At 35.6% G+C, this 13,914-nt stretch overlaps 1 protein-coding gene across 8 annotated transcripts; it reads left to right on the plus strand.

Annotated features, from left to right (window-relative positions):
• The first annotated feature begins 346 nt into the window (after positions 1–346).
• LOC107785407 (uncharacterized) lies at positions 347–11,779 on the plus strand. Of its 8 annotated transcripts, XM_075229378.1 has the most exons (26): positions 352–786; positions 910–1,040; positions 1,140–1,319; positions 5,366–5,583; positions 5,756–5,861; positions 5,972–6,073; positions 6,222–6,281; positions 6,400–6,478; positions 6,589–6,736; positions 7,545–7,668; positions 7,765–7,945; positions 8,079–8,107; positions 8,234–8,382; positions 8,641–8,743; positions 8,860–8,955; positions 9,026–9,081; positions 9,165–9,288; positions 9,467–9,529; positions 9,646–9,705; positions 9,787–9,948; positions 10,348–10,421; positions 10,499–10,592; positions 10,668–10,804; positions 10,900–10,980; positions 11,062–11,167; positions 11,527–11,779. In XM_075229378.1, the coding sequence occupies exons 3-26, from the start codon at positions 1,146–1,148 to the stop codon at positions 11,596–11,598; spliced, it is 2,598 nt and encodes an 865-aa protein (XP_075085479.1). In that variant the 5' UTR covers positions 352–786; positions 910–1,040; positions 1,140–1,145; the 3' UTR covers positions 11,599–11,779. The 8 variants fall into 8 exon arrangements, with proteins under 8 accessions (XP_075085476.1, XP_075085478.1, XP_075085477.1 ...); XM_075229377.1 differs by having other exon boundaries at positions 348–1,040; XM_075229376.1 differs by lacking the exon at positions 8,079–8,107 and having other exon boundaries at positions 348–786; positions 7,765–7,986.
• Positions 11,780–13,914: the final 2,135 nt, after the last annotated feature.

Raw genomic sequence — 13,914 nt, forward strand, 5'->3', positions numbered from 1 at the left:
TTATATATTATGATTCAAATATTGATTAATTCAGACCTTTATCACTATGACTTTGCTGCCTATTGGAACTTGCTAGATAAAACATATATAGTATAAATTAAGGCAGACAAGGTTGAACTTTTTCTTTTGTTCAAGATTGGTTACTTGGAACTCTAGCTCACCAAGTGTGGTGATAGGTTTTCATTAAGCCACGTTGCTCTTAAAGTCCTTTGCAAAAAGACAGACAAAGCTGTGGTTCAAAAATGTGCGTGTGTGTGTGTGGTGTTTTTTTTTTTTTCTCTTGCAACATCTAATCCATGTGTTTTTAATTTTATAAAACTCAGGTTGTCCGTAAGAAATTCTAGCTGAGAGGGTTCTCAACGCGAAGCTTATAAATTTAGCAAAATTAAATGTTATAATTCATCTTTATCTTTTTGTTAGTTAGTTGCTAGTTTAATAATGTTCATCCTTCTTAATATATGTTAAAATAATATTAAATTTTAGAAATAAAAACTTTTAACCAGACAATATTCACAAAAAAGAAGAAGAACAAAGTACACATTTTATTCTTCTTCATACGATTAATTTACTTTATACTAAAGCACCAAAGGACTTCATATTCACTCATAAATATGAAACAACTTAAATTTCATCTCTTTTTTTAATGAAAGCCTAGGCTTATTCCTAAACTAAATGCAGGAATAGGATACCGGTGTTTATTTTAGTTGAGATTTTTTTTTTTTTGGATGGGGTAGGTAAACAGAAGACCGATTGCCTTATCTTAATACTATATCACAAGGCTAACTAGTAAGACAGAATTTCGCCCACTCTCTTTCCTTATTTCCACTTGGTTTTAAGTTTTGTGTCTTTTTGTAGTGAGCCAACCAATCCTCACTAGCCTTTGTCTTTGCCTTTGCTTTTGCTTAGCAGCAGTGAATAGAAATTAGGGAGAGTTCAGTACTGTGACAATATTGGTTGAGTCTGCTAAATATTTTATTTTCCACAAATAAAGGAGAATGCCATTCCTTTAATTCCTTGTATTTGTCTCCATTATCATTAAGGTATGGGGTGTTATCAGTTTACTGTCTTACTAATAATATGGCTATGCATTCTACATTTTACAGTTCTATATTTCATCTTAACTATTTTTGCACAAGTAGGGAAACATGAAAGTAGCAGTAGTTGGGGCAGGAATAAGTGGACTTGTTTCTGCATATGAATTGGCAAAAGCTGGTGTTAAAGTTGTGGTTTATGAGAAGGAAGATTATCTCGGCGGCCATGCCAAGACTGTTACTGTTGATGGCGTTGATCTTGACCTTGGTTTTATGGTCTTCAATAGGGTAAGCATAGGGTGCGCTTGACCACCCTTGGCATAGGGTGGCTAGTTCAACATATGTAAAAAGTGAGGTCTCTAGATTTTTTCTATTTATGTAGGTAGAAGGGGAGCTTAGATCAGCTGTTATTGGTTTGATTTATAGGTTACGGGTTTGAGCCGTAGAAACAACCAATAATAATGGCATTAGTATATGACTGTAAATTGTCTAAATCACACTTCTTGAAATACGATTTTTTTCCGTACTCTACGTGAATATAGAATGTCTTGCGCACCCGACTAACCTATGCTTCTATCTAGATACGTAGGAGACAAGATAAGCACGGTCTATAGTCTTTAGCTCTTTATGACAAATAGAGAAAATAATTAGAGATAATCAACTCTTTGTTTAATAAAATCTCGAACGATCTACATTTGTCATAATTGTTCACAAGGATATAAAGTGCAAAGGGATGATTCTGCTATGATGTAGTGGTAACCCCAGTCACTTATCACATATGATTTTGATTTGCTAGTGAATTTTTAGGACATACTAGTTAAACTACTCTATTTATCCAATGTCAAATTTTAAAGGAAGTCTACAATAATATACAATAGGTTTAAGGATGTTTATTTTTAGTTGGTTCAAAACTTACCACGCGTTCTCTTGTGAGTCGTTCATGAACTTCGTGTGTTGTGTGGGGTGGGGGAGGGCTTATCTTGTCTTTCGAAATAGACATGCAGTTCGACTATGTTTTTATTAGAATTGAAAATTATATTTTCGAAATCTCTTTCATACTTTATAGAACAAGTTTATCTTTATTAGAATTGAAAATTATATTTTTATACTTAAAAATATTTTAACATACGGAAAGGAACAGGAGAAGATACGTACTAATCGTTATGTGGTCGGAAAGTAAATTTAGGCTCAATGAGTAGTGTGACAATAATAATAAAACAAAATGCCACTAGATACTTGTCGGACCGTATGGCTGTTCGTGTTTGTCACATTATTTAGTACTCTCAATTTATTTAGTGTCACTTAACTTGGCGAAAAACTTAAAAAAAAAAATAAAGATGAAGTTTTTGATAAATAAGCTTAGTAGGCGTTTGGCCATAGATACCAAAAACAAATTAGAGCAAAGTTTGTGAAGTTGAGTTAAAAAATTATATTTGGAAGTTGAAGTGTGTTTGGATATGCATTTTACTTAAAATAAATAAAGTTACAGTTTTATGATTGGGGAAAATACTTTTTTCCGGAAAACTTGAAAAAATGGTACCACTTTTTTGGTTTTTTTAAAAAAATATTTTTGAAAAATCTCCAAAAACTTATACATTTTTTATGAACAAATACGTTTTTGGAAAAAATAATTGAAAATAAGTAAAAATGTGTATGGCCAAACGCCTCCTTCATGTGTAACATCAAAATTACCTTTCTAGTGGGATTCATACAAGTCATATCAACTCCTAAAAGAGCATCTTATTAAAGGCAAAATTGAAAAGTAATACTTTATAGAAACTATTTAGAAGTTAGAACGGACGAAAAAAATTGTCAAACAATTTAAGGCAGAAGAAGTACAATACAAATAAAAGGCGGAGCTAGGACTTAAAGTTTATGGGTTCAGAATTTTGGTCTTTTTACGTTACTAGATTATGAATTAGGATTAATAATTTATATATTTTTAATCGATTTTTTTAAATAAATATACAGTTTGGACTAAGTTACCGAATTGAGTTGAACCTCTAATTTGACCGTGATACAAATATGTGTTAGCATGTGTGTGAGAGAAATGTAAAGGGCCAAAAGCTTCCACGTTTAATTATTAGGTGGACTAGATACTTCAATACTAATGACGGTACTATTATTACGACATACATTTTTTTATTAGTAACCACTTTGTAGCTAGACGTCGTTTTCTTGTGAATTTGTCGAACTATTGGAAGGTAATAGAAATTTAAAATGGATTAGGAATAGGGAAAAGATATAGCAGACTTATCGCTAAATAAGGGTAAAACTACCATAGTGAAGGTCTCGAACGTGACAAATTGCCTATGCAACAGCCAACAGCACATAAATGTCCAGTGCAAAGTACAAGTATCAGTTCCCCCCATTTAGGATATCTCCCATATTGGACACCGTAGCTCATTAGGATGAGATGTTAAACATGCAATCAAGAAGCAACAAGAAATATTCTCCCCCCATCGGAACGGGATGGGATGGGGGAGTTGGTCTACTTATATAGCTTGAGCAATCCTCAATGAGTTAGGTTTTTGGGGTTGAGTTAGACCAAATATCTATTTTTTTAACATGGTATCAGAGTCACTCATCCTAATTCTTTGTTTCACTGATGTTGGATCCCATATTTATATTGTCCACGCTTTAGTTGTCGGGCATGAGCGTGCAGGTGTTGAATCTCCCACGTTGGAACGGGGTGGGGAACATTTCTTTAACATGGTATCAGAGTGGGGCTCATCCTAATTTTTTGTTTCACCGATGTTGGGGTGCCATATTTATATTATTGTCCATGCTCCAGTTGGCAGGCGTGGTGTGCGAGTGTTAGTCTCCCATATAGGAATGGGGTGGGGAACTTGGTCTCATTATACTATATGGCTTAGGCAACTCTCAACCTCATGATCTAACTTCCTAAATTCTTTCTTTAAGAGAAATAGCAAAACTAAGAGTAAAATATGCTGACAACAACAACACGAACACTTCCTAGTGCATGTACTAATCACAGGTCGAATAGTTTTACATTAGCGTCAACTTATCTCAATCCTCCCCCTTATTGGCATGTGTGCCAGCAATGTGAGCAAGTTGTATTGGGCTAAACAAAAAATCGTTCAAATTAAAAAAGAGAAAACGAGTAATGTGGGTTTAGGGTGGGTGGGGAAGGAGAATGGAAAGAAAGGAAAACTTTGGTTCGCTGAGAGGTTAAAGATTAGCCTAGCTAGTAGCCAGCATGACTTTGCTGATTGATAAACTTTTTTCACAATTCTGTCACCATTTCAAGCTTTCCTTTTGTATCATTTTTGTGGGTTCTGATGCATATTGATATATATAAGAAGAAATTTAAAAATGTATATGATCAACATTAGATTCAATTTGTATTTTGTCAAAGTCCCAAATTGGTTGGAGGTTTGGGTTGTAATACATAGTTTTGGATACCATAACTCTAACTCTGGACGTCTTCATGATCTCATGGTTTAAAGTCTATTTTCTTAATATAGTATCAGAGTTAGAGTTAGACTCATTCCTAATCTTGATTTACTCAATGTTAAGCCTCCATGTTATGGTATCCCTGCTCTGACCTTGGACGTAACATGGTGTTGGAATCCAACATTGGTTGAGGATATGAGTTATGAACTCTTTATATTGTTTTGGTCAATCCTTATCTCATAAACAACCTTTTGGAGTTGAGTTAGGCCGAAGGCCCACTTTTTTAACTGATTTCATGTTCATAGAGTAGCTAGTAATAAGCAGCTCTGACTTTATCTTTCATCATATTTCTATAGCAACTCCCTTTATAATTATGATATTAGGATGTTTAGAAGTTTAACTTGTTGAGTTATGTTAAGTGTTCCACATCGGTTAAGAGATGGATTGTTTGTCTCCTCATTTCACCTTCGGCGATCCTCACCTCATGAGCTAGCTATTGGGGTTAAGTTGTCCATTTCTTAACATGGTACCAGAGCTAGGCCTAGCCTTGTTATTTCGTTTTCCGATTCCCGTGTTATGTTATCCACGCTCCAATTGGAAGGCCTGGGTGTGCGAGAGAGGTATTAAGCGCCCCACGTTGGTTGAGGGATGAGTCACTTGCATCTTTTTATGGTCTTGGGCAATCTTCACATCTTAAGCTAACTTTTGGGATTGAGCTAGACCTAAGATCCATTTCTCAACAAATTCCAAATTGTGTTGAATTTTTGTCTTGATTTTTTCTACGATTCTTGAGCAAATCATTATCCTAATGTTTCTGCTCTTGGTATACTGTTTTTGGCATTCAGCTGGAACGGTTCATAGCTAGAGAGTCCATTTGGTTTCAGCACTAATGTGTGTTGAATTGGTGTATTTGACAGGTAACATATCCAAACATGTTGGAATTTTTTGAGAGTCTTGGAGTTGATATGGAGATCTCCGATATGTCATTTTCAGTGAGCTTGGACAAAGGCCATGGTTGTGAATGGGGTAGCCGAAATGGACTCTCTGGTTTGTTTGCACAGAAAAAGAATGTCTTGAATCCATACTTTTGGCAAATGATTAGAGAAATCATCAAGTTCAAGCAGGATGTCATAAGGTACCATTACATCCTTTAGCTTTACTATCCCTTTGATGTTGATGTTTCATTGTTAGAGCACGGAGTATTCTTTGGTTGAAAAGGACTAAATCATTCTGTTTTGCACCTGTTCTGTATTTGTGTCAAAAAAGAGTTGTCTTTAATGTAGTTTATGTTTCCGACTCCATTGCAGTTACCTTGAGGCACTTGATAACAATCCTGACATTGATCGGAACGAAACGTTAGGACATTTTATTCAGTCACATAGTTATTCGGAGTTATTTCAGAAAGCTTATTTGGTGAGACTCCCGTTCTGTCATAGTTCTTGATTTTACTACATGCATAGGCCATTTTGTTTCATTCAAAAAATTGATCTTTCTATAAGCAATTCACAAATATGTTTTGACAGATTCCAATATGTGCTTCAATTTGGTCCTGCCCCTCGGATGGAGTAATGGGCTTTTCTGCTTATTCCATTCTTTCATTCTGTCGCAACCACCATCTTTTGCAGGTAGAGTTCTCACATACATACTGTTTAATGAGCATATTTTCTGTATAGCTTATAGCCAATTGCTAAATGTAGTCCATAGCAGATACTGAATTTGAATGCTTCTATATATCATTTTGTTGTTTTGAGTGGTTTCGTTCTTTCTTTACAGCTCTTTGGTCGCCCTCAATGGCTCACTGTTAGATGGCGATCACGTACATATGTAAACAAGGTGGTATTTTATTTTCCATGTACCACAAAGTACTAGCAAGTACCAGTTATTTGCTTTCTTGAGCGATTTGTTAAGCTTCTATCGTCCTTCTGAGTTATATGATGGGTGTACAAAGCAGGTTAAGGAGGAGCTGGAGAAGAGAGGCTGCCAATTAAAGACTGGTTGTGAAGTAAATTCTTTATCAACGAATGAAGAAGGTCCGGTTTGGTTTTAGCATTTTAAATACCTCTATTTTCTCATGTCTATTTTAAATCCCACAGTTAGGAACTACTCATGATTCTAACTGTAAAAGAAAGAGTACTTGCAGGTTGTACTGTAGCTTGCACTGATGGTTGCAAAGACGTATACGATGGATGCATAATGGCTGCACATGCACCAGATACTCTGAGAATGTTAGGCAAAGAGGCAACATACGATGAAACAAGAATACTTGGTGCTTTCCAATATGTTTATAGGTACTTTCGCCTTCCTTTTCTCATTCTTTTTTACTCTTTTTTTTCCAAACAGCTCATGCTTAGATTGAATGGGAGCCTTGGCGTAACTGTTAAAGTTGTTGCCATGTGACCAGGAATAACCTCTTGCAGAAATGCAGGTTAAGGCTACGTACAATAGACCCTTGTGATCCGGTCCTTCTTCGGACTCCGCGCATAGTGGGAGCTTAGTGCATCGGACTGCTCTTTTTTTTTTTTAGTTCATGCTTAGACTGATACAGATGATGTAGTTATCTTCCTCTCAGAAATGGCCATAAATGTATGTCCATGTTAGATAAGTAGTATATGTTACTAGGGGAAACTATAGTCAACTAACACAACTCAACCGACTAAATTTCTAAGGTTAATCTGAAAGTGTTTTCTGAAGGCAGAAATAAAGCTAGCAATACTGCCTCTGAAATTAGTGAATGAATTCTAATGAACACCACGTGAAGGGCAGAATATAATGTTGAAGAGAATGCATAAAAGGGCAGTCCGGTGCACTAAGCTCCCGCTATGCGCGGGGTCCAGGGAAGGGCCGGACACAAGAGTCAATTGTACACAGCCTTACCCTGCATTTCTGCAAGAGGTTGTTTCCATGGCTTGAACCCGTGACCTACTGGTCACATGACAACAACTCTACCAGTTGAAGAGAATGCATCTTCTTGATAAATTCTCTGAACTTCTTCTCTTGCTGCTTTGTTTGAAAGAAGTGAGTTGGTGTTTTGAACCATAGTGTTACAAAGATTTTATGATATCAAAATGCACACTCATTTCTATTCCTCTACGACAGTGATATTTACCTTCATTGTGACAAAAATTTCCTGCCTCGCAACCCAGCAGCATGGAGTGCATGGAATTTTCTTGGAACCATGAACGATAAAGTATGCGTGACATATTGGCTCAATATACTCCAGGTGTGCGATGCATCAGAACCATTCTAATGTTGTTCAGCGGAAAAGTTTTTTCTCTTGTTAACTGTCCTCTTGCCTTTGAAATGTATAAACCTACAGAATCTTGGTGAGACAGAGCGACCTTACTGTGTAACTCTTAATCCTCCTCACACACCTGAACATACGATGCTTAAGTGGACCACAGGCCACCCCGTACCCTCAGTTGCTGCATCAATAGCTTCATCCGAGCTACATCAAATCCAAGGAAAGAGAGGAATATGGTTTTGTGGAGCATATCAAGGTATGAATCTTTTTCTATACAGAGTACGGAGTTGCTTTAAAGTGGATGTTCCTTGTAACCTACAGTACACAAAGTAAAAAGCCGCTTTGGCTTTCACCGGTTATTGAAGTTATATTTTTTGCGATATTTTCAGGCTATGGTTTCCATGAGGATGGACTAAAGGTAGAACTATTCCGCTAAGTTTTAAAAGAAAATATTAATACACATAAAGTTTTCAGCAAAAGGAGGAAGGAAATCCATGAGCACAACACAATGTGTCAATAATAATCTACTTTTTCTCCTTCTCAGGCAGGCGCGATTGCTGCACAAGGTCTGCTTAAGAGAAACTATAGTGTCCTGAACAATCCAAAACACATGGTTCCTACCTGGAAAGAAACAGGAGCACGCCTCCTCGTTACTAGATTTCTCAAGAGTTTCATTTCAACAGGATGCATAATGTGAGTTATAACAGTTTCACCTTGTATAGTTCTAATCCCAAAATGGTTATATCTAACAACATGGTATTTCTATCAATCCAATTTCTCATCTTATAACATTATGTTAAGAAGCCAAAACTATTTTATTGAAGAAGTATTCCTCTTTCAACGAATCCTGTTTGCTTAGAATTTCCTGTTACTTTCTGTTCTCTTATGTACTTATAAACACAAACGAATCATTCGTACATTATTTTTAGACTATATGTTTTCTGTGCTCAGCTTGTTAGAAGAAGGGGGCACGATGTTCACCTTCGAAGGAACAGAGAATAAAAGCTCTCTTAAAGTTTCTCTTAGAGTTCATAGTCCGCGGTTTTACTGGAAGGTAATTGAAGTTCTTTGTTTTTTTCCTCTCGTACAATTCCTCAAGCCAATAAAAAGAAAATTTCAAAGAATTCTACAATATGGATAAATTTTTTAACATATAATAATCTCTTACAGGTTGCAACTCAAGGTGACTTAGGCCTTGCCGATGCTTTTATTCAAGGGGATTTTTCTTTTGTTGATAAGAATGAAGGTCTTCTTAATCTTTTCATGGTGAGGAAATGACTCTATTTCTTTGTAAATAGCTATTTGTTGGTACTTGGCATCCTGAATTCTTTTACAGATTTTTGTTAACAACAGAGATTTGAAAGCATCAGTGACAAGGTCTAGTAAGAAAAGGTAAGTAGTTTATAGAAACTGAAATCAGGAAATTGCAACTTACGTTCATATGTTAAAAGTTTTTCGTTACCTTTGCTCTCCAGAGGCTGGTGGACACCATTGCTTTTTACAGCTGCAGTATCATCTGCAAAATATTTCGTTCGACATGTTTCAAATCAAAACACCCTGACTCAGGCTCGTCGGAACATCTCTCGTCACTATGACCTGGTAAATAACTTGTTTACTGTATCACCCAAAGCACATACTGATGTCAAGATCACTAATGATATTGAAGTTCTCAATGCATATGGATTTTTGCCTGCTGTTTTCGTGTAACTTTCTCATCATAAATAGGTCTATGGCTTCAAGTGCAAATTGATAAGTATATTTGTTGCTTCTTTTCCAGAGTAATGAACTCTTCTCTCTATTTCTAGATGAGACAATGACATATTCATGTGCAATTTTTACGGTAAGAGCTCGAATTTCAAATATTTGCAACGTCGTCTCCATATCTTATGCAATCTACATTTCTGTTCTTTAATCTCATTTTTATGGTGATCTATTTTTCTTTTTTACTTGTTCTAGAGTGAAGAGGAAGACTTGAAAGTTGCACAGGAGAGGAAAATTTCTCTTCTCATTGAAAAGGTAAGTCATCAACAAAGTAAGTAACCCCTTATTTCGACATAATTTTCAAGCCTAACCTGATTCTGATGCTAATCTTTTTAGGCAAAAGTTAGCAAGGAACATCACATTTTAGAGATAGGTTGTGGTTGGGGAAGTTTGGCTGTGGAAGTTGCTAAGCGAACAGGATGTAAATATACCGGTATCACTCTCTCTGAACAGCAACTGAAATATGCACAGTTAAGAGTTCAGCAAGCAGGCCTTCAGGTATATAACTTCAAACATCAGTGGAAACTCAAGATGCACAATTCTTTTGTTCTATTCTAAACTACCAAAAGATCGAAAACAAGCAAGGTCTAAAGTCGGGCTAGAGAAGCTATATCATACAAAAACATGCTTTATATCTGCTAAACACTTGAAGCCAATTTTGGACAATTTTAATAAATACTAAGTTCAATGAGAAGGGGAGCCTTAGAATAACGGTTAAGTACCTATAGATCACGGGTTCGAGCCGTGGAATCAGCCACTGGTGCTTGCATTAGGGTAGGCTGCCTACATCACACTCCCTTGGGGTGCGGCTCTTCCCCGGACCCTGCGTGAACGCGGGATGCTTGGTTGCACCGGTCTGCCCTTTTACTAACTAAGTTCAATCAAATATATTCGTAGGATCACATAACATTTCTCTTATGTGACTATCGCCAATTGCCAAATATGTCGAGATATGACAGGATTATATCATGGTAAGTTTTGGCCTACTAAAATTAGGTCATTTTCTATTACCATCCAGTGTGATAACTGTACTAACAATCATTTTCAGTGAGATGTTAGAAGCTGTTGGTCATGAGTTTATGGAGGAGTTCTTTACTTGCTGTGAATCCGCACTTGCAGGAGATGGCCTTCTTGTTCTGCAGGTAATGATCCTCAACACATTCCACTTTTCCCTTCAATTGTTTTGCTGATTTTTCACAAGTATTTGCTTTCCTTAGTTCATTTCAATACCAGACGAGAGGTATGACGAATACAGGCAGAGCTCTGACTTCATAAAAGAGTATATATTCCCAGGTGCATGCTTGCCTGCACTTAGTCGAGTAACATCAGCCATGGCTGCAGCGTCCAGACTAAGGTAAGGAGGAGTTGATTTTTGATTTTGCACATAACATGCTGTCTCTTATTAAAAATCATCTTGTTTTAAATCATATGAAAATGTTGTAAATACAGTGTAGAGCACCTAGAAGATATAGGAATTCATTACTATCAAACACTGAGATGCTGGCGGAAAAACTTCCTGCAAAAACAAAGGTAAGTAAACCAACATCAGTTCTATTGTGTTCAACCTATTTCTCGACTCTGACACTTGAGCATTAATAACTGTGTAACTAGCCAAATTCATGCTTTGGGATTCGACAACAAGTTCATCAGGACATGGGAGTACTACTTTGATTACTGTGCTGCTGGATTCAAAACGTGCACACTAGGAGATTATCAGGTATGTTGAGAATTCTTTGAATATAAGGGCAAAGTGGTCTAAAACATATTAGTTCTAATCAAATGGACCTTGATCTTCACTTTAGTAGATGGTTCCCATGCTACTATTCTGAATAAGAATCTAAGATCAAGTGACTATGAAATAATAATAAGGATATTGACTCTAACTACACATCCCAAACTTATTATAATACCATGTTGAATTATGTGAACTACTTATTACGCAATTGGAAAGGACACAATTTTATTTACTAAATTATGTAAATACATGCATTTATTCAAATGTTTACAAGAAATCTTGAAATTGTCTTACCGAATTTGAGAAGTAAACAACTCAAAGGGGTACTTCAATTCTTGTAGATTGTATTTTCAAGGCCAGGGAATATTGCAGCATTTGGTGATCCTTACAGTGCAGTGCCTTCAGCTTATTAGAGTTTCTTTGTTTGGAATATTCGAACTTTGTCTTTGCAAATAAATTGGTTCCTAAAAAATACAACAGAAACCTAATGAAGTCATGCGTCATTGGCTCATACCTTTTCTCTCTTTTGTAATCTTTGGACTTTTTTCAGTTACCAATTAAAAGTTATTGAGGAATTTGTTTAATTACCGTAAATAATTATAGTTTATCTAATTATTATTTGTAGCTATTGTTCAATGTTAACAACTTGCATCACTTATATTCATTCGCTCTAAATGGCTGTATCAATCAACACATACAATACACTAAAATACAGTGATACACACAGTTATTGTATCACCGTATGTGACTCCATACACTTTATACATTGTATTTACTGTTAGGATTTTGCTACCAAATACAAAGAGTAGGTACGAGTTGTGACTATTTCAAAATGTATTTATGTATGGTAAATATAGTGCATAAGTTACACCATGTAATTTTTCCAAAGTTATTCAAGGATCTTATTATCCTTATTTAAAAATGTGCTAGAAAATTAGGCTACATCAATAAAATAGTCGTGGTGTGTACAAGCTAGTTGGATAGTGCCGTCGAAAAAAGAAAGATTAAAACAATAACTTTAAAACAGGAGGGGAAATAAAATTACAGAAGGGTAAAAAACATGTTGCAGGCAATACAGTTTTGAAATTACGTTACTTAAAATCAACTCTGACTGTTACATAAAAATTTATTATTGAGATGAATAGGATTTACTTTGGTAAATTGATCACTTGATACGAATTAAATCTACGTACCAATTTTTCGTTAAGTCACAATCCCAGCACACACACGTGATTTCTGAAGAAAATGTGTGGCTTGACAAAACCAGGGATTTTGGCTTGTGTTTTTCGAGTTTTAATTTAATTGACTTTGTGTACTAATATTATATATTTGTTTTTTTTTACATTGTTAGATTGAGTCGGCCTACGACAATGTATAATAATTCATAACAAATCTACTATGCTAATTTAGCCTAAAAATATGAATGATATAACTGATTAAATTGCATTAAACATCTATAATAAATTTTTTAAAAGTACTATCAGTATATATAAATTAAATTAGTTTTTTTTACCATTGTAAATATTCAATATTTTTCTTTTATGTGGGGAAGTGGGGCCTGCTGTTTGGGAGGAACTAATTCTGAACAAAATAGTCATAACCTTATCTGAATATCACAAGGTGAACTGGCACAAACACACTCACCACGAGAGGTTGCCAATTGTCACAGTGTGGTAAGTATCATTACATTAACAAGATTCATGCTTCCCCAAGCTCTCTTTGTGTTTCTCATTCAACTTTTCTTGTGCCATGCTCTCATCACATTGTAGCATATTATTTTCATGAGAAGAAAAATCAACAAGTTTAAACTCACTCATTAAGGAAGTTCTTTCAACAACACAATCGTTACTATAAAGTTAAAACAAATAATCAACAAAGTTATGGCCATTAGTACTTTGAGTTATGTCTCCATTTAAAGCATCAATCTCCTCAAAATAAGGTGCACATTCAACTTCCCTTCCTCTTTCAAATAGATTATTTACAAAGTCACTCCACATAAGACCATCGAGTTCAAACTCATAGGACTTATTGTTATCCTGACTATTGAGATCAACTAGTGAATCATCACAACAAACTTCATGATTTGCAACAAAAAGTAAAAATTCAATAGGCTCACAAGAATCACACCGAACACAAGCACTTATACGAGAAAAATATTCTCTCAAAGAAAAGGAGTTATGATCAGTCATTATACCTTGAGTTACTCCTAGAAGTTCTTCTTTACCTTTGTTTCTTACGCTTAAGAATGGATCATTATGATTTAATGTTGTATCATCTGGCTTTCCCTGACCACTTGAAATAGTGGCATCTTGCATAGTTTCCTCCAATTTGCCAAAAGTATCCTTTAAGGCCTGCACATTAGAGAAATACAAACTAGACAAAGAAGGCGCTAACAAGTCAGAATGAAGACAAGAAGTATTTTCACTCAAACTTTCTTTTGCAACGCTTTCTTCACTTTTGCTCGAATATTTCTCTTTTAACATCTCTCTCATATTACTCCTCTCAACGTCTCTGTTCGCCTCTATTAAATTGTGAATTGTCACTCCCTTACTCCTCTCTTTATTTTGTCTCGCTTGCTCACTGTTGTTTATTGCAGATGGAATTAAACATGAAAAAGAATTTTTCGTTAGAAGATCTCCTTTTGGAAGGCTTCCATGCTTTGATGTTCTTGGGTAATCAAAAGAAATAGATTTTTCCCTCATGGAAGTCTCATTCTTCTTGTGCCCCAT

Source organism: Nicotiana tabacum, chromosome 14, assembly GCF_000715075.1.
Source record: "Nicotiana tabacum cultivar K326 chromosome 14, ASM71507v2, whole genome shotgun sequence".
Lineage (NCBI taxonomy): Eukaryota > Viridiplantae > Streptophyta > Magnoliopsida > Solanales > Solanaceae > Nicotiana > Nicotiana tabacum.